At 43.5% G+C, this 22,969-nt stretch overlaps 1 protein-coding gene across 2 annotated transcripts in view; it reads right to left on the reverse strand.

Annotated features, from left to right (window-relative positions):
- Positions 1 to 22,969, reverse strand: part of nbas (NBAS subunit of NRZ tethering complex) — a 172,049-nt gene that overhangs the window by 105,669 nt on the left and 43,411 nt on the right. For both annotated transcript variants that reach the window (XM_084560840.1, XM_084560841.1), the window contains exons 24-32: positions 17,956 to 18,141; positions 14,633 to 14,806; positions 14,155 to 14,288; positions 11,553 to 11,615; positions 9,910 to 10,032; positions 9,729 to 9,831; positions 9,374 to 9,451; positions 9,103 to 9,257; positions 2,070 to 2,182 (exon numbers count right to left, since the gene is read on the reverse strand). In XM_084560840.1, coding sequence (XP_084416966.1) covers positions 2,070 to 2,182; positions 9,103 to 9,257; positions 9,374 to 9,451; positions 9,729 to 9,831; positions 9,910 to 10,032; positions 11,553 to 11,615; positions 14,155 to 14,288; positions 14,633 to 14,806; positions 17,956 to 18,141 — 1,129 coding nt within the window. The remainder of the gene's footprint in view (positions 1 to 2,069; positions 2,183 to 9,102; positions 9,258 to 9,373; positions 9,452 to 9,728; positions 9,832 to 9,909; positions 10,033 to 11,552; positions 11,616 to 14,154; positions 14,289 to 14,632; positions 14,807 to 17,955; positions 18,142 to 22,969) is intronic.

The raw sequence follows: 22,969 nt of genomic DNA on the forward strand, positions 1-22,969 counted from the left end.
ATAGAAACGAACGCCCGTCACGTCTTGCTGTTACAGATGTCCACCCAACCTTTTCATAAACTGCATCGAGAGACTGGAGGCAGGGGGGTCTATAGAGAACAGCGTTGCCAGTTATACAATAATTATATACATACGACAGTTTCAGTGCCTATGCGAAACACATCACCATACATCCAGGCCAGTTAAGCAGACAATCATGTGTCTATGCTAAATGGTAAATGGCCTTGCTTTTATATAGGGTTTTTCTACCTATTGGTACTCAAAGCGCTTTACAGTCACAGACACATGTACCTCACACAAGCACTCACACATTCACACACCAACTGGGGGTTCAGTGTCTTGCTCAAGGACACTTCGGCACGTGGCACATTCTGGTTCGTGGACAACCCGCTCTACCTACTGAGGCACAGCCGCTGCACAAATGCAAATATGTAATTTTTTTGTTGTACGATAGCTTGTTTTTACCGGAAATACTTTAAAAAGACACACTTTATGAGAGTCCTGTTAATCCTTTGAATCCATGGATGCATTTAGCCTTCCACCACGACTTATAGATTTACACACTACTCCAGGGCAATTCCTAGAGAATACGCTGCTTATTATTAAAGATCAACCAATTAATCTTCACCTTCCAGCATCTCAGTTTTCATGATTCACAGGATGGCAGTGATTTCTTTCTTTTCTTTTTTTTTTTTATTTTAGACAGGATTCAAACTTTTTTCATAGTGTGATGCAGGAACTCCCCAAAACCCATTTCCATATTTCTCCAAGCTCTTTGAGAAAACGGCATGTTTGGAGCCTCTGCAAGGCTCCGTGCGCTCGCCGCACCCCGCTGAGGATCTTTATGGCTTGGCATCACTTTGGGCGACGCCAAGAGGGAATTCTGGGGAGGGCGGTGTGTCTGAAGCGTCGCCTTAGGCTCTGTAAGAGGGCTGCGGGAAGACGGAGTGTAAGATGGATTACCTTTGCTGGAATCCTTCGACTTCGCACTTGTAGGTGTATATGTGTGAGAGCGCCAGCTTACAGGGAGGATAGTGCTTTTGTTTTACAAAGAGGAAAAATAATGCGCTTTTCTTTTTTGTATGTGTACAGCATGTCCTCGAGTCAGTAAAAATGAATAGTATGAGTGCACCGCAGGCAATACGGATTCATGGAGCTAGTAAGGCCCCGAGCACTAATTATGGCCATCAGATAGGAATGACTGACACAGAATCCATATGTCATAAAAGAGCAATTACTGATTATTTTCTATTACTATAACAGTTTCTTTGCTTTGTCACTTTTTTCCTTCATTCCTTCATTCTTTCACTTTCTTCCTCCTGTTTTCACTTCATAAATCCTCAGTGAAAAAAATAACCGCAAGGTTGAGAGGAGAAAGACGAACATGATAGGGAACAAAAAAAAGTGAAAGAGAAAAAACTCTCAAGTATGTGACGTAACAAGAGAATGGAGAGAAAGGAGGATAGGGAGAGAGAGGGAGGGAGAAAGGAGTTTATGGGTCTCTCTGTCACAGTGGTTTTATGCTGGCAGCTCAGTTTGATGGGGGCAAAGGGTGGGGAGAAAGCAGAGGCCTGGGGGGCAAACAACATCTCGGTGCAGAGGTGAGGCGACGAGGGGCCGAGCCGGTTCATTCTGGCTCCACAGCTTTCCTTAGCGGAGAGGGAAACCTGGAAAGTGCTGCGGTAGGGAACCGGAGTGGAGCCAGAAAGGAACGAACAGAGGAACGTGGAGGTGAATACAGATTTGTCAGGTCTACAGCTGGAGCAGAAATATAAAATAGGATGAGAGAGCGTGTGCAGGAGAGAGAGAGCACACACGTACAGACCAAACACTTCAATCCTAATTAGGCCATCAGGCAGATGTTGTTTGCTCAACAGTTGATCCATAAATAACCATATATTTAGATATAGTGGCAAACAGAAGTGACATATGGAGGGATGGAGCAACTGACAGCAGGCAGGGAGACAGGCTGGATGGTGTGTGGGGAGGGAGGTGGGGGGACGGCGGTGTGGCATCCTTTACATGTCTGTCTTTTAACACCACCAAATTCAGTCCTACATGTTTTGTACCTTGCAGAGGCAGGATGTTGACGCTGAAGTCTTCCAGCTGGCTGAGGGCGCTGATGAGGTCCAGCTCCTCCTGGATGGCCGGAGGACAGTCTGTGATCAGCTGGAGGCATGTCCTGATGAAGAAAACAACCAATTAAAACAGAAACGCCAACAGTTAGCTAAATGAATTCGCCCCACAAGTGACCAATCAGATGAACTTGACGGAAGAGGAAATTGGAAATTAAAATGTAAGAAACTGACTTATAGCTGTTTATCAAAACATAACTAAGCTATAGTTACATAACAAACGTGGGCTTAAAGTGCAGACTCTCAGCTTTAAAACTGTCAAATTGGAGGAAAGGTTTCATTCAATTCAATTCATTCATTCATTCATCTTCTGTAACCGCTTGTTCCTGTTAAGGGTCGCGGGGTCTGCTGGAGCCTATCCCAGCTGTCATCAGGCGAGAGGCTGGGTACACCCTGGACAGGTCGCCAGTCCATCGCAGGGCTAACACAGAGAGACAGACAACCATTCACACTCACACTCACACCTACAGCCAATTAAGAATCACCAATTAACTTAATGAGCATGTCTTTGGATGGTGAGAGGAAGCTGGAGTACCCGGAGAGAACCCACGCAGACACAGGGAGAACATGCAAACTCCACACAGAAAGGCCCAGTCGGCCCATGGATTCGAACCTCTCGCTGTGAGGTATCAGTCCTACCCACCTCCCCACTGTGCCGCCCAATTCAATTCAATTTTATTTATATAGCGTCAATAACAATACAAACTGTCTCAAGACACTTTACAAAATCCGGTCTGAAACCCAGTCTGAAATCCCCAGAGCAAGCCTGAAGGCGACGGTGGCAAGGAAAAACTCCCTTTAAACAGGAAGAAACCTTGAGCAGAACCCAGCTCATATGGAGGGACCCATCTGCTCATATGGAGGGACACACAGCAGTTAATATGCTATACAGTAGAATACAGAATAATAGAGAAGAAATTAGATAAGAAGTTAGAGGACAAGAGCTCAGTGCCAGAGAAAAGAAAGTGGAGGATTGGAACTCGGTGCGAGAGAGAAGAGAGTAGAGGACAAGTGCTCAGTGCATCGCCCCCCAGCTGCCTAGGCCTATTGCGGCATAACTAATGGATGGTTCACTAACTATAAACTTGAACAAAAAGGAAAATCTTAAGCCTGACCTTAAAAGTAAAGAGGGTGTCTGCCTCCTGAACCCAAATTGGGAGAGGAGCCTGATAGCTGAAGGCTCTACCTCCCATTCTACTTTCTGAAATTCTAGGAACCACAAGTAGGCATTCACTTTGAGACTGAAGTCATCTGTTGGGATGGTATGGTACGATGAGGTCTTTAAGATACGATGGAGCTAGGCCTTTAAGGGCCTTGTATGTAAGGAGGAGGATTTTAAGCTCTATTCTAGACTTTAAAGGGAGCCAGTGAAGAGAAGCTAAAACTGGAGTAATATGATCTCTCTTGCTAATTCCTGTCAATACTCTTGCCACGGCATTTTGATTCAATTGGAGGATTTTTAAAGAGCTATTTGGACAGCCAGACAGTAATGAATTACAGTAATCCAGCCTGGAAGACACAAATGCATGAACTAGTTTTTCAGCATCACTCTGAAACTGGATGTTCCTAATTTTGACGATATTACGCAGGTGAAAGAAGGCAGTCCTGGTCACTTGCTTTATGTGCGAATTAAAGGACATATCCTCGTCAAATATAACACCAAGGTTTTTCACAGTAGTACTAGAGGCCAAGGTAATGCCATCGAAAGAATCCAGGTGGTTTGATAATGAATCTTTGACATGTTCAGGGCCAAATACAATGACTTCCGTTTTGTCTGAGTTTAAAATACAATGACTTCCGTTTTGTCTGAGTTTAAAAGTAGAAAATTACGGGTCATCCAAGCCTTCATGTCTTTAAGGCATGCTTGGAGCTTAGCCAGGTGATTTGTTTCATCTGGTTTCATGGATAAATATAGCTGGGTGTCATCTGCGTAGCAATGGAAGTTTATGCCGTGTTTTCTAATTATATTGCCCAAGGGAAGCATGTACAATGTGAAGAGTATTGGTCCTAGCACAGAACCCTGAGGAACTCCATAACTTAATTCAATATAAATAGAAGAATCATTGTTGACATGGAAAAACTGGAATCTGTCTGACAGAAAGGATTTAAACCAGTCTAATGCAGTTCCTTTAATCTTGATCACACTTTCAAGTCTCTGTAGTAAAATATTCTGATCAGTAGTGTCAAATGCAGCACTAAGATCTAGCAGAACAAGTATAGAGACAAGTCCATTGTCTGAAGCCATGAGGAGATCGTTTCTAACTTTAACCAGAGCTGTACTATGATGAACTCTAAAACCTGACTGAAACTCTTCAAACAGACCATTCCTGTTTAAATCGTCACACAACTGATTAGCAACAACTTTTTCTAGAGTTTTAGAAATACAAGAAAGGTTGGAGATTGGTCTATAGTTGGCTAAAGCATCTGGGTCTAGAGTGGGGTTTTTAAGTAAAGTTTAATTAAAGCAAACTTAAAAGACTGAGGCACATATCCTGTTACTAAAAACCTCCAAGAGCAATTTAGTTGGGATGGGATCTAGAAGACAAGTTGATGGTTTAGATGCTGTAATTGTTGAAGTGAGGAAAAGGAATAGATGGCTCAACAGAGCTGTGGCTCTTTGTCAGCCTGGCTACAGTGCTGAAAAGAAATCTGGGGTTGTTCTTGTTTTCTTCTATTAATGATGAATAATATGCTGTTCTAATATTACGGAGAGCTTTTTATAAGTTGTTAAACTATCTTTCCAGGCTATGCGAGCTTCTTCAGAATTCGTGGCATGCCAAATTCTTTCCAGCTTTCGGACTGCCTGTTTTGACTGCGAAAGGTGTAGGATTTACAATCATTATTATACATAGTCCCTTATGTTAAAGTCTCAAACTCTTACTGGACACTTAATTCAAAGGTATATCCTTCATCATTTCTTCTTTAATTAAGAAGGTAACAACTCTGGATTTGCTTAAATGTGTAGAAAAACAGGCCTTCCTTACACAGCAGAAACAAAACAAATCCATCATAGAGATAGAGGTAGGAGTGGCCACATCAACAGTACTGTACATTCTAAGGATTCATACAAAAAAGAAAGCAATGGCAAATTCAGAAGCATGAATGACCTTTTTATGGTTAAGAAAAAAAAAAAAAACCTCATCATCAGGCCAAGCAAAGAACACTCTCCAGGAGGTAGGCATATCATTATCCAACTCTATTATAAAGAGAAGAACAGATACAGGTGCAAACTATTCACAAAAGTAAAGAATATAAAGTTCAGATTTAACTGAACATCAAAAAATGCCAGAGTAGTACGGGGATGGCATTGTTTGGCTGAGACCAATCCGTGCAAGAGAGACAGGAAGTAAAAAGTGTGGAGCTTGGAACATCATCATGATCCAAAGCATTAAACATCATCTGTAAAACAAGGCAGAAGGGAACTCGGGGACTCAGAAGCAACTTGATGAATTCTTATTTTTTACACACTGTCTGCTCAGATGTACAGTGACCTAAAACAGACTGTGGAAGCAACCCATGAGTTTCTGAAAATGTAAACTAAATTTACTGCCAGTCAAATTGAGCAAGGACAAAATGGTTTCTTCTTATGTTGGTATTATTTTTAAGTTCAAAGACAAGCAAAAAGCACTCATTACGTCTGAAGCTGCCCAAGTTTAAACATCGTGATCAGACCCTTTAAACGGGTTTATTTACAAAGTCTAGACTCATTTGACGGATCTACAACCGAGGAGTTTTCTTTTGCAATACAATCCACGCTCATTACCCTTAATAGGATTATGTAGCACATCATTTAGCATATGTAACAGAACAGTGGCCGTGTGAGTGTGCGTGCCTGTTTAAGATGCTTGTATATATGCAGAAAAAGCAGAACACAGTAAAGAGGAAGAAGAAGAAAAAAACGATTAATTTACAAATAACACAAATCCCAGATAAAACGACGGCTTAGAGAGGAGTTCTGAGGTCAGCACGGTGGCTGTGGGGAGGAGGGAATGTGTCCTTGGGATATATGTTCAATGAAGAAACAGATCCACATTTTCTTTAACCCATGCAGGGAGTAAACAAAGACCCATGCCAGAGGAGGAGAAGCGTCTCATAATCCCTACGAGCGTAATGAGAAAAAATCCAAACATCTTCAAAACGTGCGTGAATCAATATTGTTCAGTAGGCTGCACACACTATGAAAAACACTCCACGCAGCCTCTCACTCTCTGAGCATGGCTGGCGTTCCTGCCAGGAACAAGAGGTTTGTCCTGGCAAGGCTGAGAGCGGAGGAAGGGGCTGTGGATGGGCGAATGAGAGACAGAAAGAGGGCATGCTGATTATGTACTCATGCTGGGGAAGTATCTGCAGGAGTGTGTCTGTGTTCGTCTGTGGAGACGGCCTCAGAAAAGACGGTGGTGAAAAACCTTCAGTTCAGTTTCAAGAGTAATGACGTGCTTTGCAGCATGTGATTTGCAGATTAACTGCTTTGTGTGAGACAGCAACACCAGAAATCAAGTTAGCATTCGTACAGGAGTCATCAGTGGAATACAGAAGCACAGACCCTGCCTTTTTCTTTTACTGAAGCAAGCTGTGCAACAGCACATCCCACAGCAGCGCACTGATGCAATCACCCTCTGGTTTTTTTTTTTTTCTTCATTTCTGTGTCATTTCCGCACAAGCTCCCCCCTACTCATACCAAATCTTGTGAGATGAGCTTTTCTCAAATATGAGGGAGACAACTAGCAACAAAATGATTCATCTCTGCTGGGCTTATTTCTGACTGCTTTCCCCTTTTTGTCGTGCATAATGGATGTTGAAACGTCCGTCCTTTTCACCAAGAGATATTTTGGCAACTTACATCCATCTACAAATTGAAGTAGTTAAAAAAAAAAATGGCCTGAAGTTTAAGAAACAGCACAAAACACAAAAGCAATAACATTTTTTTTTTTTATTATTTTTAGTCTTACTTTAGTTTTAGTGCATTAACTAAAATAAAAAGGAATGATGATGAGAATTTAACATGGTGAGCATGTTGCATTGAGCTTTTCCAAAATATAATGATAACGACATGCATGTTGAGCAACCACCTCGGAGCCAACTGGGAGTGAAAGTACTATAATAAACCTAAAAACTAATCCAATAGTTTATGAGCAAATTACTAAACTATAATACAAACAAATATTACAACTTATGAGGTTATAAAGCTCATGTGGTAAAGATGTTAGGGCCACACGGTCCAACATTTATTTGCAGTCAAATCTAATAGGCGATTGAGGCTTCTGCGTCAATTTGATGCCGTAGCTATGGCGACAGCCCAGACCCTACGCAGACCCTAACGCCGTAACTGACGCGCACCTCCCCAGAAATGGAACTATACGGCTACACAGACTGCAAGAGCTGTGATTGGTCCGCTTGGTAGCAGCATGTTTCCGCTTTAGTATTTCCGGCTGCTTCTCCATCTCCGCAGCTTTGGAATCAATTGTTTTGGATAAATAAAGATGGAACACATCGAGGAAAGGTTAACTGAGGAGGTTCGGAGATACAAACATTTGTATGACTCGTCGAGCCAGACTGACGGGGGCACAAGTATAAATGGCTCGCACCGGCGTAGGCTGTGTGCGCAGGTTACGGCGTCTAGTCCTGCAGTACTCTAAAAGAGCCTTAGGTATTTACACACCTTTAGGCTTCGTTTTAGTCTCCACCACGTCCTGAACAAGACTTCAGACTCTTTCACCACTAAACATTCCACTAGATTAATCAGTTATTTGCTAATTTTGTATGCTCTGCTGCACAGGTGGTGTAAAGATGCGACAAGAACTGACTGAAGCGACTTAGAAACAAACCAAAACAGTAAAGGCGTCAACTCTAAAGCCAAAAGAACGAGCTAAAAAACAAAGTGCTCGGGGATAAATGCAAAGTCAGGTGATAATTCTCTGTAGATTAGTCACGGTGTTGGAGACCTTTCTTACTGCACACAATCATCTGACCAGCTGTGAATGTAAATGAATGCATACAGTGTTAAACTGTTTTCAAGGTGTTGGAGGACCTGTCGCTACCACGTTTGTACATTTCTCTTTGTGTGTGTCAGCATCTCAGTTTCTTTGTGAGTGATGCTGAAGGTCACTTTAACAGTGGGGGATCCCTGTGTTATTTTAGAAGGAGTCTTTTTTTTTTTGTCTCTTTCCTCGTGCTACTGACCACAGGCAGGTGCAGATTGTGCATCTTTCCATGTACGCGTGTGTCTTTGCCGTGTAGTACACAGTCTAAAATGTATGTCTGTGGAGCAGTTATTTTGATCTAAAGGACACAAGGCAGCAAGCCTGTGGATTATTAATTTCACAGCAACAGGCATATGTTCAGTCACTATTTTCTGCCTCAGATTCTTGCACACACGCAGTGGGAGTGTCACAATGGATGATGTTGTCCAAGTGTGTGGAGGGGGGCCTCTGTATTAGTTACTATAAATGAATGACGACCCAATTACTGTCCCACTTCCCCACTAGGAACAGACGGTAAGGTTAGACACCCACCAGCCTCCCCTCTGAGTTCTGAAAGCAGCAACACACACACGCACATGTGCACACACACACACACACACACACACACACACACACACACACACACACACGTATTCTCAGACAAATACTTGGTAAAAACTTTATGTAAGGAGATTAAATGAAGGCAGATACCACTGTTACTATTTTTTGTCCTGGTCAGCCATACATACATCCACCCAAACACCCAAACTAAATAATGCTTCTCCTTCAACAAGGTCAATCTTTTAAACAGCACATAAACACCTCTACTGGCAGCATTCGTTTAGGTTTGGTTTTGAAAATATATCCAAGCTTTAAAATCTCTCTTTACTCTAAGCTGCAACTAATTAAATATAAAGTCGGGCTTTGAATCTAAATTAGCACATCAAAGATGTGGAAACTGGTAAAAACAACCACAGAAAAAAATACTATTTTTTTTGTGTCCTCACCTGGCCAGGCCCATGCAGGGGTCGGTTAGCGCTGTGGAGGAGTTGAAGTACTCTCTGGCAGCAGCCAACACCAATTCCACGCTGTTCTCATAGGCCACCTTAACAGCATAACCTTTACCCCGGAAAGACAGGCTGACAGGAACATCCTGACTGACCTGGAGACCGGTAGCAATAAGGATTAGGGAGAAAATTAATAATGAGAGGTTTAGTATTTTGAGAAGCCAGTGGGCAGAGATTGTGACTCTGTGTAGGAGAGTCTTATTTAATATACCTTGGAGCAATGCATGAGCTGCCCTGCCAGGCGTACGTTCTCCACACGGCTGGAGCACAGCAGGGACTCGACAAAGACCTGCAGCAGTCAGGGAGGAGAGGACATATTATGCAAGGAGAGACTGTGTTTAACTGAACAGAAGTTTTAACAACATTGTTGGACTTTTGCATTGAAGAAATGAACTGCAGTTTGAATAATTTAGAGGCTCTGGAGGTGGAAACATGCATCCCAGTATGACAACTGCGAACCAAGATGACAATTAAATGTGCAAAATTTCACACATTTAATTCAACTCCAGTACAAGTGGTGCCACTCAGTGCAGTTGTTGTTTAACAGTTTTGTTGCGGTGCGATACCTGATGACACGTCTCTGGTTTTAGACAAGTGTAAACGTTCTTCTGCATCTCCAGCAGGTCCTGCAGCAGACCTCGCCACACCGTCTCGCTCACTGGAGGGTTTCTGGAAACACACGCAGCATGTTAGCGGGATCTCTGCATTCCATCGCAAGTGTCTGTATTCGCACGTGGGTGTTCGTACTTGCGACCAGTGTGGCGGCACAGTTTGACCATCAGTTGGTGGGCCTCCTCCTCGCTGTTCTGGCTGTTCTTCACATATGAGATGGGCTTCTGTAGGTTGTGTTTCTCTAGGACCTCCACCACACTGAGAGAAGTGTAAGCACACACACACAAATACGTGAATCATATGAGGAAATCCACGCAATAAAACCCTACATATATTGTTCAAGTGTGTTAATTCAGTAACAGAAACTGTAGACTGGATGACTGGCAGCTTGAGGTATCACAGTTGGAAACGCCAAAAAGAAAAAAAAAAGGCAACATAAAACCTGAGGACAATCCAAGGGAACAAGATAGAAGATGCGTAAGCTCTTAGCTGTTCATTATTTTTGGCAGCACAAAGTCATTTGCAAGCCACCGCACAGATGGAGGAGAGCGTATAGCTAGACTGAAGAGCGACTTGATGAACTGCACGTCAAAGAGACAGCACCTCTTTGTAAATGCGTGTTTGTGTGCGTCTATGAGTCTAGGAGCATGTGAATGCAAGCAGACTTGTATGGCCAAGGGAGGCAGAGAGTGTGTGTGTGTGTGTGCGAGTATATGTGTGTGTTGGGAAGGGATTAGCATGGCACCCTGAGTCTCAACAGGGTCGTGCCGCTACAGATGTTCACTCTCTACTGCAAACTCATTACCATAGTAAACAGGTGCCTGTGTGTGTGTGAGTGCAAGAAAAAGGCCCTGATATTTACAACCGTGTGCGTGTTTGCTCAAGTGTGAATGCGTGTGGGGGAGTGGCTGCATGTTCCCCGTGCACACATTAATGCGGCAGCGGCGGCGGCAGCAGAAAACCGCTTTTATTCTGGGGGCGCTCGGAGAGCAGACACTTTGCATTTACTGCTTGATTCATCTGGGTACGAGTGTGAGGGGGGTCACAGCGCTTCGGCACAAAATATACACGAACACACTTCCCTGGTTTCCCTGAGGTGTGTTTGTGCACGGTGGTGTGTCCAAATATATGTCTGTAAAGGACAGACAAAGCCACAGCACTCGTTTTCCTGCCGCTGCTGTTGCTGCTGCTGCTGCTGCTCCTGCTTCCTCCTCCTCATCTACATTCCCATTCCCTTTGGGCTCCCACCCTCTCCGTGCCTTCATCTCTATCCTTCTTCCTTCCTCCTCATCGCTACTCTATGTTTGGGAGTTCACCCCGAGGAGAGGGATGGAGGTGAGAGACAGAAGGAGAGAGACACGTATGTGATTTTAACCTGTGACAGAGTAAACGCCCGAGGCTGTTTAAATACCGCGGGACCGTCAATGATCCTTTAATATTGAGTGCCTGAGTTCACGGAGGATCCATGCCTCTTCCGTCAGGCATGTAACAGAGGAAGGAGGTAATGAGCACTGCAACACGGTGGACTTTTCCCAAGGAACAAGCCACTGATCACAAAACTGTATGGATGAAAAGAGAGTGAATCCTTGTTTTGTTCAGACAATAGTCCAAAAACCAAAACCATTAAATTCAAGCTGCTGGGGGAAATGGGAAAAGCAGCAAATCGTCACATCTCAAAGACTGGAACAAACTAACGTTCGGCTCTAATCCGTACATTCTGCAGATCTGGGGGCTAGGAGCAGGGACAGCTGGCAGATTGCGTGACTGTGCTACAGTACCTGAGGTGCTTCTCAAGTTTGTCCACCTGATCGTGGAGAGATGCAGTCATATCCGTCTGTGGTCTGTAGAAGGACAAAAGAAACACAGAAAGATCTGTTACCGTGCTGTATGTTCACGTCATTAAACTAGGAGTAAGTCTGGAGTAAATAAAGTAGAACAGAAAGTAGAAAATAGTTTGCATAATAAAGTGCGTGCACCATATCCAAGTGTGTGTGTGTGCGTATTCTAGTACAGTGTACACAGTGTACTGTACATGTGTGGGTGTGTGGCCTACCACTGCGAGGTTGTACCGATTCCCCACTAAAAATAAAACCCCATGATGCTTTGCCTTGAGGCGAAGCATTCTGGGTCAGGCTGGCCTGTCCCCCCACTAGAGTACTGACCCTGATGAAACAACCTTCCCTGTGTGTGAATGTGTGTGACTGTTTTTGTGAACATCTGTTTTTTTTTCTGTTTGTTTTTTGCACACAAAAGAATCTTGACCTTTCAATCCATTTCTCTGCATCCTTCTCTTCCGCTCTGACTGTCTTGACCTGCTCCTCCTCCCTCTCTTCCTCTGTTTAATACCCTTTCCCTCTCGTTCTATCTCGCTCCTTCACTCACAGCCTAATCCCCTGTCCGTTTTTGCATCCCCCACATTCTATGGGTGAATGCGCGTTACATTCTTCAGAGCTGATTTAGACCTAATTAGGCTGTCTCGCGAAAAAATATCAGAAAATTGGGTTGAAACTACTAAGTCATGGTTTCTCTCCTGGCTTGCAAATCTATAATATTCTGGGACCGCACATTTGGAGCTTAGCAAGTCAGAGAAATCACTCCAGGGAAAAATGGTAAGTTGAAGGCATTGCACATACAGTGTAGCCTTGCAGTACTGCTAATCCAAACTCTGCAGAAAATAAGCCTGTCTGGCAAAGTGAAATGTTTAGTCCGGACTGCAGTACTGTACTGATTTAGGAAGAAACATATATGAGTGTTACAGTATATGCACTGAAAATTTGAAAAACATTTGATCAGAGTATTAATAAGGTCAACATTGGTATTAAATGGCAAATAAGAGAAAGCCATGTAATGTTGTTGTTTTTGGTTAAGTGACTATTTCAGCTTTTGCGAGGCTCCATGCAAAGATCCATCCAAGTCCAAACTAGCAAACCAAGGGCCTTCATAGATTTAAGGAGGTTTGCCAAAAGGTGGCCATTTGGGGCCCCAGACAATTGCTTGGTTTACCTGCGCAGATGGTGCGACCCCGCAAGTGAGACATCTACGTCCACAAATGTGTGCCGCAAGATTAATTGCCCCTCTTTCTTGAACTGAATCAGGTCCCTGAAAACATTTTTGCAGCGTGTCCACCTCTGCTCTCGTGTCTACTCTCGTTTCCACTCTTGACACCTTGAAGCTCTTTATCTTCGTGAACATTTAAAAAAAAAAAAAAAGCATTGAGCAAACAAGATCAGTGTTCCAGAGTAAGCGGGACATTGTTTTAGGGGGCACGTAATGCTGCAGAGTTTATGAGATGCCATTTTTCACTGCCATAAGAACCTTCTGTTCACCTACATTGTGTCGGTGTGGTTGCAAAAAATATGTTTGAAACTAAAATAAAACCAAAACTATGAAGAAAGTGGGATCTTTAAAACCCTTATTAACCTTATAACTAAATCTTTAGAGCATAGTGTACGTTATACCAACACACAGCCGGCATATCATAGCAGCTTAGCTCTGAGCTGTATTTAAAAACTTAAAAATGACACTTTTAGCTGTGTGCATCGGGCTTGTTCAGATTATCACAACAATATACCGCGGTTGAGACACGGTCTGTTCCCAACCACCACCACCACCACCACAGTATCTTGTTTCAGAGCGGTTTTCCCCTGCTGTGAGCCTGTTGGTGGAAATGCACGGCTTCAAAGCACAGTGCAACTGAAGTGAGCTTGTGTGAGCTGGTTGAAAAGGGCAACAGATGCTGTTGCTGCAAAGACTGCTTGCTTTACTGCAGCAAAGCTAATCATTTCTTACAGTGGTAACTCAGTGCTTCCATTAAAGTGCACACAGGTAGAATAATCCATCTCAAATGAGTCCCCTTAATTCATTCAGGCCTCTCCGACACTCCACAGGCCCAACTTATCTGCTATTTTCTCTTTTGTACTTGTGCTTTTGTTTCCTCTCAGTCTTTTGTTATCACTCAGTCTCCTTCAAACGGGCCACATTCCCACACAGCCTCATGGGGAACTTAAAGGACAGGCCCTCTTGCCGTATGAAATAAAAATGTGCTACAGAAGAGGAGGTGGGAAATACTGTATAGACTGTAACTGGGCCAACTGATGGCTCCTTGGAGTGAGAGTTAGAGAAAGAGAGACAAGGAGGAGGAAAAGAAAGGTGGAAAGGGAGGGAAACAGGAACATAGTTAGGTCCTGAGAGAGATTTGAAAAGGTGAAAGGAAAGAGGTGGAAGATCCGGGACCAATGTATTCCTGCAGATGAGGTGGTGCTTTATCATCCTTTCATCACAGTCTGCATAATCTAAATAAAGATCACTGATCAACAGAAGACCTGTGGTGTTTGACTTTGTGCGTGATCGTGCGTGGCTTTGTGTGTGTGTGTGTCTGACCCGTAGCCCCTCTGCGGCAAACACTCCAGGATGTCGTAGCAGAGGCTGAGCTGGTCGTCTCTCTCACAGCCGTAGATGCACTCCAAAGCGACCGCCATCAGCTGGTCTGGGTCCCCGATGATCTTCTGCTGGCACTAGAGGAGAGGAGAGGACAGGACAGGAGGGTGAGTATGTGCGGTGTCAGTGTGCATATATAGCTTACTTGAACAAACGCACTGAAATACTGCGTCACTTTGACCATTTTCATCCTTTATAGTGTTTGCGTGTGGCGTTTCTGTTTTCTAATAGCCAAGAGACCCGTCCTTGGCTGTGCCCTTATGGGTTCATAAATATCACATTTACTGCGCAGGGCTACGACATTGGCCCTGACAGTCTCCACGCTGTGTGTGTGTGTGTGTGTGTGTGTGCTTTCATTTCGCTGTCGGCCCATTTACACCCAGGCGTAACACCGTGTGTTTCCGTGTGTTGGGATACTTGCGTCAGGTTTGGAGTGTTGGAAAATGATGAGCGGCAGGCTGAGGTCCTGCTGCGCCAGGGTGACCAGGTATTCTCTGAGGAGGGATTTGGCAGCCCCCGCTTCCTGGCCCTCACAGCGGTGCAGGAACGGCACCATCCACTGGAAGGCATCTTTCACGTAGCGGTCAGCGGTGGACTGGAAAGAGAAAGACATTTACGTAAAGACACAATTCTAGCAGCATACTAACATCGATCTAAACAGTTGCCTTACACGCCCTTTAGTCCTCTTTGAGTGTTTCACAGGCTTAAATCACACCATACCTTATACTAAAATACTGACAAAGCAATTCTACCAAAAAACAAAAACAAAACATTTTTATCTTTTGCATTTATTATTGTTCTGGATCGCAACATGTAAAATAAATGATCTATGTTCGGGGTGACCTTGGCTAATACTTAGTTTTCTCCATGAACCAATTGTCAGGTGATACAGGAACTGCATATTAAACATGTATTTTGTGTATCTTGCATATAAAGCACCACGTTGGCCCAAAAACAAGCCAAACATCTTTTGTCAATTACTTTTGAGAAAGTGGTGTAAACAACAGCAGCTGTTCACTTTGAACAAAACAAGCGCCGGAACTCGGGTGTTACGGAGAACGGTGCTTTTACATTCAATGAGTGACTGATTAACTTGATTTGCATTTTCCCTTCAGGACTGTTATTTTTTAAAACACATTAGAACTCTATAGTCCTCGCTTAACCTGGAATCAAGCGAGACGTCTCACTGGGGGGGACACACACCCATGTGTATTTATAACAAGTGTTATAAAAGAGATTGTACATTATTTATGTTTATGGGCTGAAGTGAGCCAGTCTGGCCCAGATGATTCAGGACGTGCTCGTGTCGTGCTGCCACAGAGGAAGCGAGCGGAAAACCTATCCCAACATCTTTACAGGAGTTCTGTTGACTTCTGTCAGATGGCGAAGAACTGCGATGTTATAAACTGCCAATGAGTTGAGTTCGGAGAAAAAAATACAAATCAGCACAACGCCCTGTGGAAACTCTAGAACAGTTCTATACCTTGTTCTTTTATTAAACAAACTAAATATTCTTGTCTTATTTACAGGACAGCACGTCATTTCTGTCTCCGTTTGATAATGCTTTTACAATTCTCTGCTCTCTCTATTGTCCACAACGAGAGTTCCGCCCAGATGCGTGGATACACAGATATGTGCACACACACACACACACACACACACACACACACAGGTGAGCACATTCCCACCAGTGGGCAGAGACAGCGCAACATGTCGTGTCAACCCCCTGAAAAACAGACAAAAATTTGTTGAATGAACTGAGAAAAAATGTTTCGATGTCCATTTCAACACTTCAAATAATTGTTACATTGTTATATTAACCGCTGTCATTAAAACACCTTGTGTCGTCTGCATCACCTTCCCACCCCCACCCCCTCCCCTCAAAGCCATAAAACTAATGGAAGCACTGAATATGTCTGCATGCCTGAAAACATCAATTAGAATATTACTTTTTCGACACGTGCAAAGGTTTCCGCATCAATTCCGGTTGGTTTAATCTTTTCACACTTGGTCTGGTACCACCATGACTCGGTTCCTGCAGGAAACTCGTAACATCAACCAAGCCAACCAATTATCAACAGGTGACAGCACCCGTAGCAATGCAACATAAAATTCCTTTGTAACGGTGGTTACATGAGGTGTTCGTATTCTGATTGGGCTTTTGAGTATTAGTGGAATTCTGGTAGTACCCACTGAGACAGAAGTTGGGATTACTGACGTCATGGAGGCAGTAAGCCCAAACAGACAGAATGATGTTTAGATCAAGGCTCTGCGGGGGTCATACCATCTGCTGTGGGACTCCTCGTCATTCTCGTCACTAAAGATAGTCCTTTTGAATCTGCCTATGTATTTGGGTGTTTATCACTCTACAGAATAAATCTGGGACTTATGAAATGCCTCCTGATGGTGTGGTCTTATCTACGAGCTGCAAACCATTAAATGCACGTGTGTGTTTATACAGTGCTCTCTTTCTAATTGATTTATTTTTTCATCATTCCAAAGTCCATAAAACTACATTTGCGCAAAACTGTGCCGTTCAATTAAGCCTGAACTTGAACTGTAACAGCTACAGTACGTGGGTTGTGCTGTGATTTGCGCAGATGCATGTCAAGTTCGTGCAGGGCCTTGCACCCACCTTGCGACAGCTCTGACTCAGGATCCACAGATAAGAGAGCATCCGCAGGAAAAATGAGATTCAAAAAAAAATAAATAAATATAAAAAAAATACTCAGATGCTAAATGCAAACTCGCACACCCACGCACCAACATTTCTGCTGTGCTGTACTGTGTCTCTGATAAAGAAAGACATCAGACGATGCAAAGAGGGAAATTTAATCGAGGCAAGTTCGGTAAACATTTGCAGACACACACACACACACTCTCACACACAGCGCCCAGAGGGAGTACCAGTCAAACAGCATGTGTTAGTGCAGTCAACAACATTTGCTGGCTGCCTGCCTGTATGGTAGATCCTACTGGCAATGGTCCTCATAGGGTAAAGCTGGCAGTTATTAGTTACAATTTAGAGGACGGCTCGTATTATGTACCTCAAGGGGACTTGTAACTGCAGTACCTGGTATAGAATAGCTTTCATAGCACTCTTGCTGCTGTTGAAAGGAAAGTTTGTATCATCAAATGTCAGTGATTTCAAGAAATAAAAGAAAGTGATTTACTTTGAGGCCGTCGTTCAATAGGTTTTCAAGCCGTGAAATTTTTCTGTTTGTTTTGTTGCCCATTCAAGTTGCAATTAGCATACATTATGTTCTCTTAAGCAATAATCAAGACAATAAAGTAAGTATCCTTTGGAACGGTAAAATTAAGCGGGAGGCAAGCTTCCTCATTTGTTTTGACGTTGAACTCTTCACACACTGTGAACTAGGCAGAGCAGACAGAAATGCAATTTAGCATAGAAGTAAGCGAGGGAAGGCAGCTTACATTCAACAGTCTCCTTGATTAGAAACAATGGAGAAAATGTTTCAGTTAATTTAAAGATGAAAAACAATTACAGTACAATACAGACAATGACGCATCTCCAGGGGCCTTTTGTGCAGTAGCGAGACGTCTCTAAAATGCAGCTTTTTCAGCAAATCTTAAAACGCCACATTTCAAACTATTTAATCTGAGCTCCTACATTACTTTTGACGTGAATAATGAGAACGATTAACTGATTTCAAAGTATCTCATGGAAAGGGGAAAGAAAAGCCTTCCAGTGAAAATATAAAAGGTGCAAATTATTTGACTCACATTTTTCATCAGCAGGCGGAGTTTGTCAATGTCGCGGAGCTGCTGCAAATCTTTAAACGTCAGGCTCAGTTCGCACGTCGACTCGTAGACGAGTGTTTCCATGGTGACCAAGTCATCGCACAAGAGCTCCAGCCCCGGGATCTCCCGCTCCTTGCCCAGGCGCACCAGCGACAGGGCGCAGTCGACCTAATGGCCAGACACAAATGCAAATGAGAGACGAAAGGACCAAAGCAATGTGGAAAATACACTTGAGCACAAAATAAAATATATCTACACGTTAGGCCAAATTCTTTTCTTAAACTAGGTATAAGGAGACTGGAACGCTGGTCAACACGTTGGACAATAGTTCATGAAGGCAGCTGCAATCAGCTTCCAAGCATTTTCTGACCATGTCTGCTCTTTTCCAGACAGCGTCACAAGATAATTCTATGTAACAACTTACCAGCCACGTCTACTAACTGTATATAAGATGGACAGACCATCCGTTACCCCACAAGTTTCCTGAAGAGCAGCACTGGAGCTCAGTTACTGATTTATCTTGACTAATACAAAAATGGGCAAAGAGCTGGCATTTTAGTGGCGCTAAGGCGAGTGAGTGACAGAACCCACCTGTCACTAAAAGCAGCGACGCCTTTAATCGTGCACAGATTTGAGGAGGTATAATACTAAAACAAATCACGTATGGGTAAAACAGCTGTTGAGACCTTAGCCGTTTTGTTGAAACATGTTTATTTCTGCTGTAAAGTTGGTAAAGTTGGACATTTGAACATGTCGAGGTGTATGGGAATTAACGAGGAACTGCAGTTTTTGGCACTTCTGTGTGGGCTTCATTTTTCAGTGATTTTCAGTCATTTATCAGCAGATATTGCTGCTTGGGTACGTCAGATTACAGATGTCTGCATCCTGATAGCATTCATCTGTTCTGAGGAATAGATTTATATTTTAGAAATGTATTTCATCACTTTCTTGCTACAAGTTAGGTGAGAAAAATTATACCACTGACGCGAGACAGTTAGTTTGACTTAAATGGCTAACAGGTATATGCTAATATACCACATACACTGATCAGCCATGGTTTCAACATAATGGAGAAGTCCAACCTAATCTTTCATCATTAAAATGGGAACAACAAACAAACCACTTTTCAAAGTGAAAGTTAGGACAATAAAAGAAAAAAAAAATAATTCTACATCGACCAGCCACAACATTAAAACCACTGACGGGTGAAGTAAATAACATTGACCATCTTGTGACAATCCAGTGTTCTGCTGGGAAATGTTTGGACCTGGCATTCATGTGGACATGTGTTACTTGTATCAGGTACCTAGACCAGACCAGGCGCCCCCACCCCATAGCAATGACACTCAGGGCACAAAAACGGTTTAGGAACAACTCAAAAAAACATGAAGAACAGCACAAGGTGTTGACCTGGCCTCCAAATTCACTAGATCCCAAACTGATCAAGTATCTGTGGGATGATCCACAGAGGCCCCTCCCCTCAAAGGCCCCCACTAACAACATTGTGTTGCCAGACACCACAGGACACCCTCAGAAGGCCCATGTCTATTCTCTGATGAGTCACAACTGTTTTGGAGGCACAAGGGAGACACAAAGGTGGTCATAATGTTATGCATTCAGTGTATTATTTATTCAATGCTAGCTGCCAAATGTAAATTCACATTTACTGTGTACATAGGAATCCTACTTCCAGACAGAGAGAACCACATAAACACTGTATGCTGTGCTTCAACACAGAACACAGAAAGCTTCAATTTGTGTCATGTGAGAATTGCTGATTTAATTCTACGGCCTCTATCCAGGCTGTAGTTCGTGGCTATGTGCTGCACTCCATGTTTATATATCACCTTGTATCTCCCCACCTTGTTACAAACCAGTTAACCAAGTCAAAGACACTTGGGCAGCAGGCGAATAAAGAAACTGTTTGCAGCAACGTGTCACATCAATAAAAATCTGTTGCTGAGATTACTGGAGTGGGACATGGACAAAACAACAATATCCCAACCAATCCTCGACCTAATAATACCTGTCAGTCATTACTAATATCCAATCATTAGTCTTTCTGCAATAAAACAGGGAAGATTTGGGCTTCCTGCTACTCTGATCGATACGATTCCATCCAGAAGAGCAACCGATCAATGCGCGACCACCTATACGCTGGCAGCACGCCCGGCCAGTCGATGCTCAGCCACCTGTGGATGTTAGCCAGTCGATAGCAGATGCCGCTGGGCCCTGTGGTGATGATTGCTTTCTCTCCACCTTTCAGAGAAGGAGTGCTATTTGGCACTGCGTCTCGCTTGTAGACGAGCTCACACCGGCTCTGCCTCCTTGTCATCCTCAGCTTATCTCAACACATTTCTCGCCGAATAAATAATTGCAAGCATTTATTTGCAGAATGTACACACACAGACACACACACACACAACCAGGAAACCCAAATCACCTTGACTCAGAGCCCGAGTAATTAGATACAACAAGAGGGAGAAGTCTATTGATCTAACTGTGAGTAAAGATCCTCCCCGTTCTCTCCTCCCCTCCATGCTACATCTTCCCTGCTCTCCAGAGATACATTCCCCCGCTAACAGCAGACAATTCAGACGTTAAAATCTCACACTTTTTAATTACGACCTCGTCTCCATCCCCCTCCCCTCGTCATTCTCTGGGCTGTAACACACCGTGTATCCGCTGTCTCTTCCTCACTCTCGTCTCCCCCGGCAAATTTCACAGTCATTTTCAGACTCAATTTGATTCCTCTTCGTCTCCCTGTCCCTGTCCTGACCAGGTCCTTTCTTTCAAACATCATTTCCACATTCTCTCTTCCATTCTGCTTAATTTTTTATCCCCTTCTCTTGCCTCCCACCTCTGATAAGAACTCTGGAGCCGTCGCCATAGCTGGCCTCCATCTGAACTCCCGCTTGGCCCCTTGCCTTCTTTGTATGCCAGTCTCCAGACTCTGTCTGCTTCTTCAAAGACACCCTCTCATTTCGTGCCATTTTGTTGCCAGCAAAACAACCGCTTGTTTTTAATATCCTTTATTTCTACCCTTTCGCCACCTTATAACCAGTGATTTTCTTTCCCATATCCAGCTCTTTCCATGAGATTGCTTTCCTTTTTTTACCTCAACATCTGCCAGTGCTATCCTCTCCTCGTTCTGTGTTTCTAATGCAATCTTAACAAGGGATGCTGCATCAGCCCGGCATTTAGATCCTTTTATTTTTCTTTCTTTCCTTTGACTCTGCTGAAATTCTAGGCTTTTTACGAGCTTGTGTGAGTCTCTCTCTCTCTCTCTGAGTCGTCTTGTCAATCTTCCCATTCAGTGTCTTGCTTCCTGCCACTCTGTGACTAGTTTAAAGCACTCCAGCTTCCTCTGATGTGGCTCCTTTTAATCAAGCCCCATTTTCCTCCATTAAAACGCTCTCCCAAGCATAAACAGGGCCAGATGAGGGATGGAAGGAGGGAGCAAATGAGAGAGAACAAATGAGATGAAAAAGTGAAGAGGGCAGGAAGGAGCTCCTCCGATGTGTCTCCCTCTGTCACTTCTCACTGTGTGTGAGAGGAAGTGTGTGAAAAAGCAAGAGACATGTGAGTTAGGGACAGTCCCAAGAGGCTCCTGGAGTAACGTGCGAGAGAGCAAAAGGAGATGAGGTCTAATTAAAAAGGAGCAAGGGAGAGAATAAAAGAGAGAGCTGGTGTGATTCCTTGAGATTAACAAAGACTTCCTTTTTCACACACGCTCAGCCTCTGAGTCCTCCTCCTTTCTCTCTTGAGTGGATGATGAAAGGCGCGATTCCCCAGTTGTCTTCAGAAATGAGAAATGGACCCCAAAATCGCTTTTCCTCCATCCTCCTTACGCCAAGTGAAAAGGGATGAGATGGAGAAATGAAGGGGAAAGATATGGCTGAACCCTACTTAGTCCTTTCACAAAGACAAAGAGAGCGCTGTGACAACCTTGATCCATCACTGTGAAGGAGGTAGAGAAGTGACAGAGCTGCAGTGTGGATAGTGTGGGTGGAGGGAGTGGGCAGCTCTGGCGTTAACATCCCATTACTCCACTAAACAAGTCCTATCAAGTCCTATTTTTCAGTTACAGCATCAGATCGCAGATGACAGAAGCTTTGGTTTCTCTTCATTAGAAGTCCATATGGCAAATATGATAATAACTGTCACACACAGTCACCTTGACTGATGGAGGTTGGCAACATCTCTTCTGGAGTCTGAAGCCAAGCTTGTCATATTTTTCTGCCCCAATCATCAAAAAGAAGCGTGCAATGGCAATTATCTTTCCAATAGCCAGATGTCTATTAATTCCTTTCTGCTGCTGCCCTGCAGCAAGTTCCAATCGAGCAGAGGGAACCTGAAAAGGAATCTTAACAGTGTTGTGCATGTGAAATGTTTCTCCATAATAGAGGAATCTCAGTCCAAGTAAAAATTTCATCACTAAAAAGGGACAAACAAACCAAGTGGAAGTTAGGGCAATAAAAGAAAAAATGACAATTCTACACTGATCAGCCACAACATTAAAAACACACAGAGACAAAAACCAAACAAACAACGCTTTAGGAACAACTGAAAAAACATGAAGAACAGCTCAAGGTGTTGACCTGGCCTCCAAATTCACTAGATCCCAAACTGATCAAGTATCTGTGGGATGATCCACAGAGGCCCCTCCACTCAAAGGCCCCCACTAACAACATTCTGTTGCCAGACACCACAGGACACCCTCAGAAGGCCCATGTCCATTCTCTGATAAGTCACCACAAGGGAGACCTACACAATATCAGGAAGATGGTCATAATGTTATGCCTGATTGGTGTATGCAGGTGGCATTTGTAAGAGTTTAGTTGTCATCATCAATAAAAGGGATCAAAGGTCTTCTCAGTTCTTCTTCTCGGGTCTATAAGCGTTTATAGCTTTTCCAATCAGGGAGACTAACAGGTGGGGTTAAAAGTCCAGACAGCTCAATAGCACTTTGTCATGTCCGTTACCGATAGCAATC

The sequence above is a fragment of the Chelon labrosus genome (assembly GCF_963514085.1).
Source record: "Chelon labrosus genome assembly, chromosome: 14".
Classification (NCBI taxonomy): domain Eukaryota; kingdom Metazoa; phylum Chordata; class Actinopteri; order Mugiliformes; family Mugilidae; genus Chelon; species Chelon labrosus.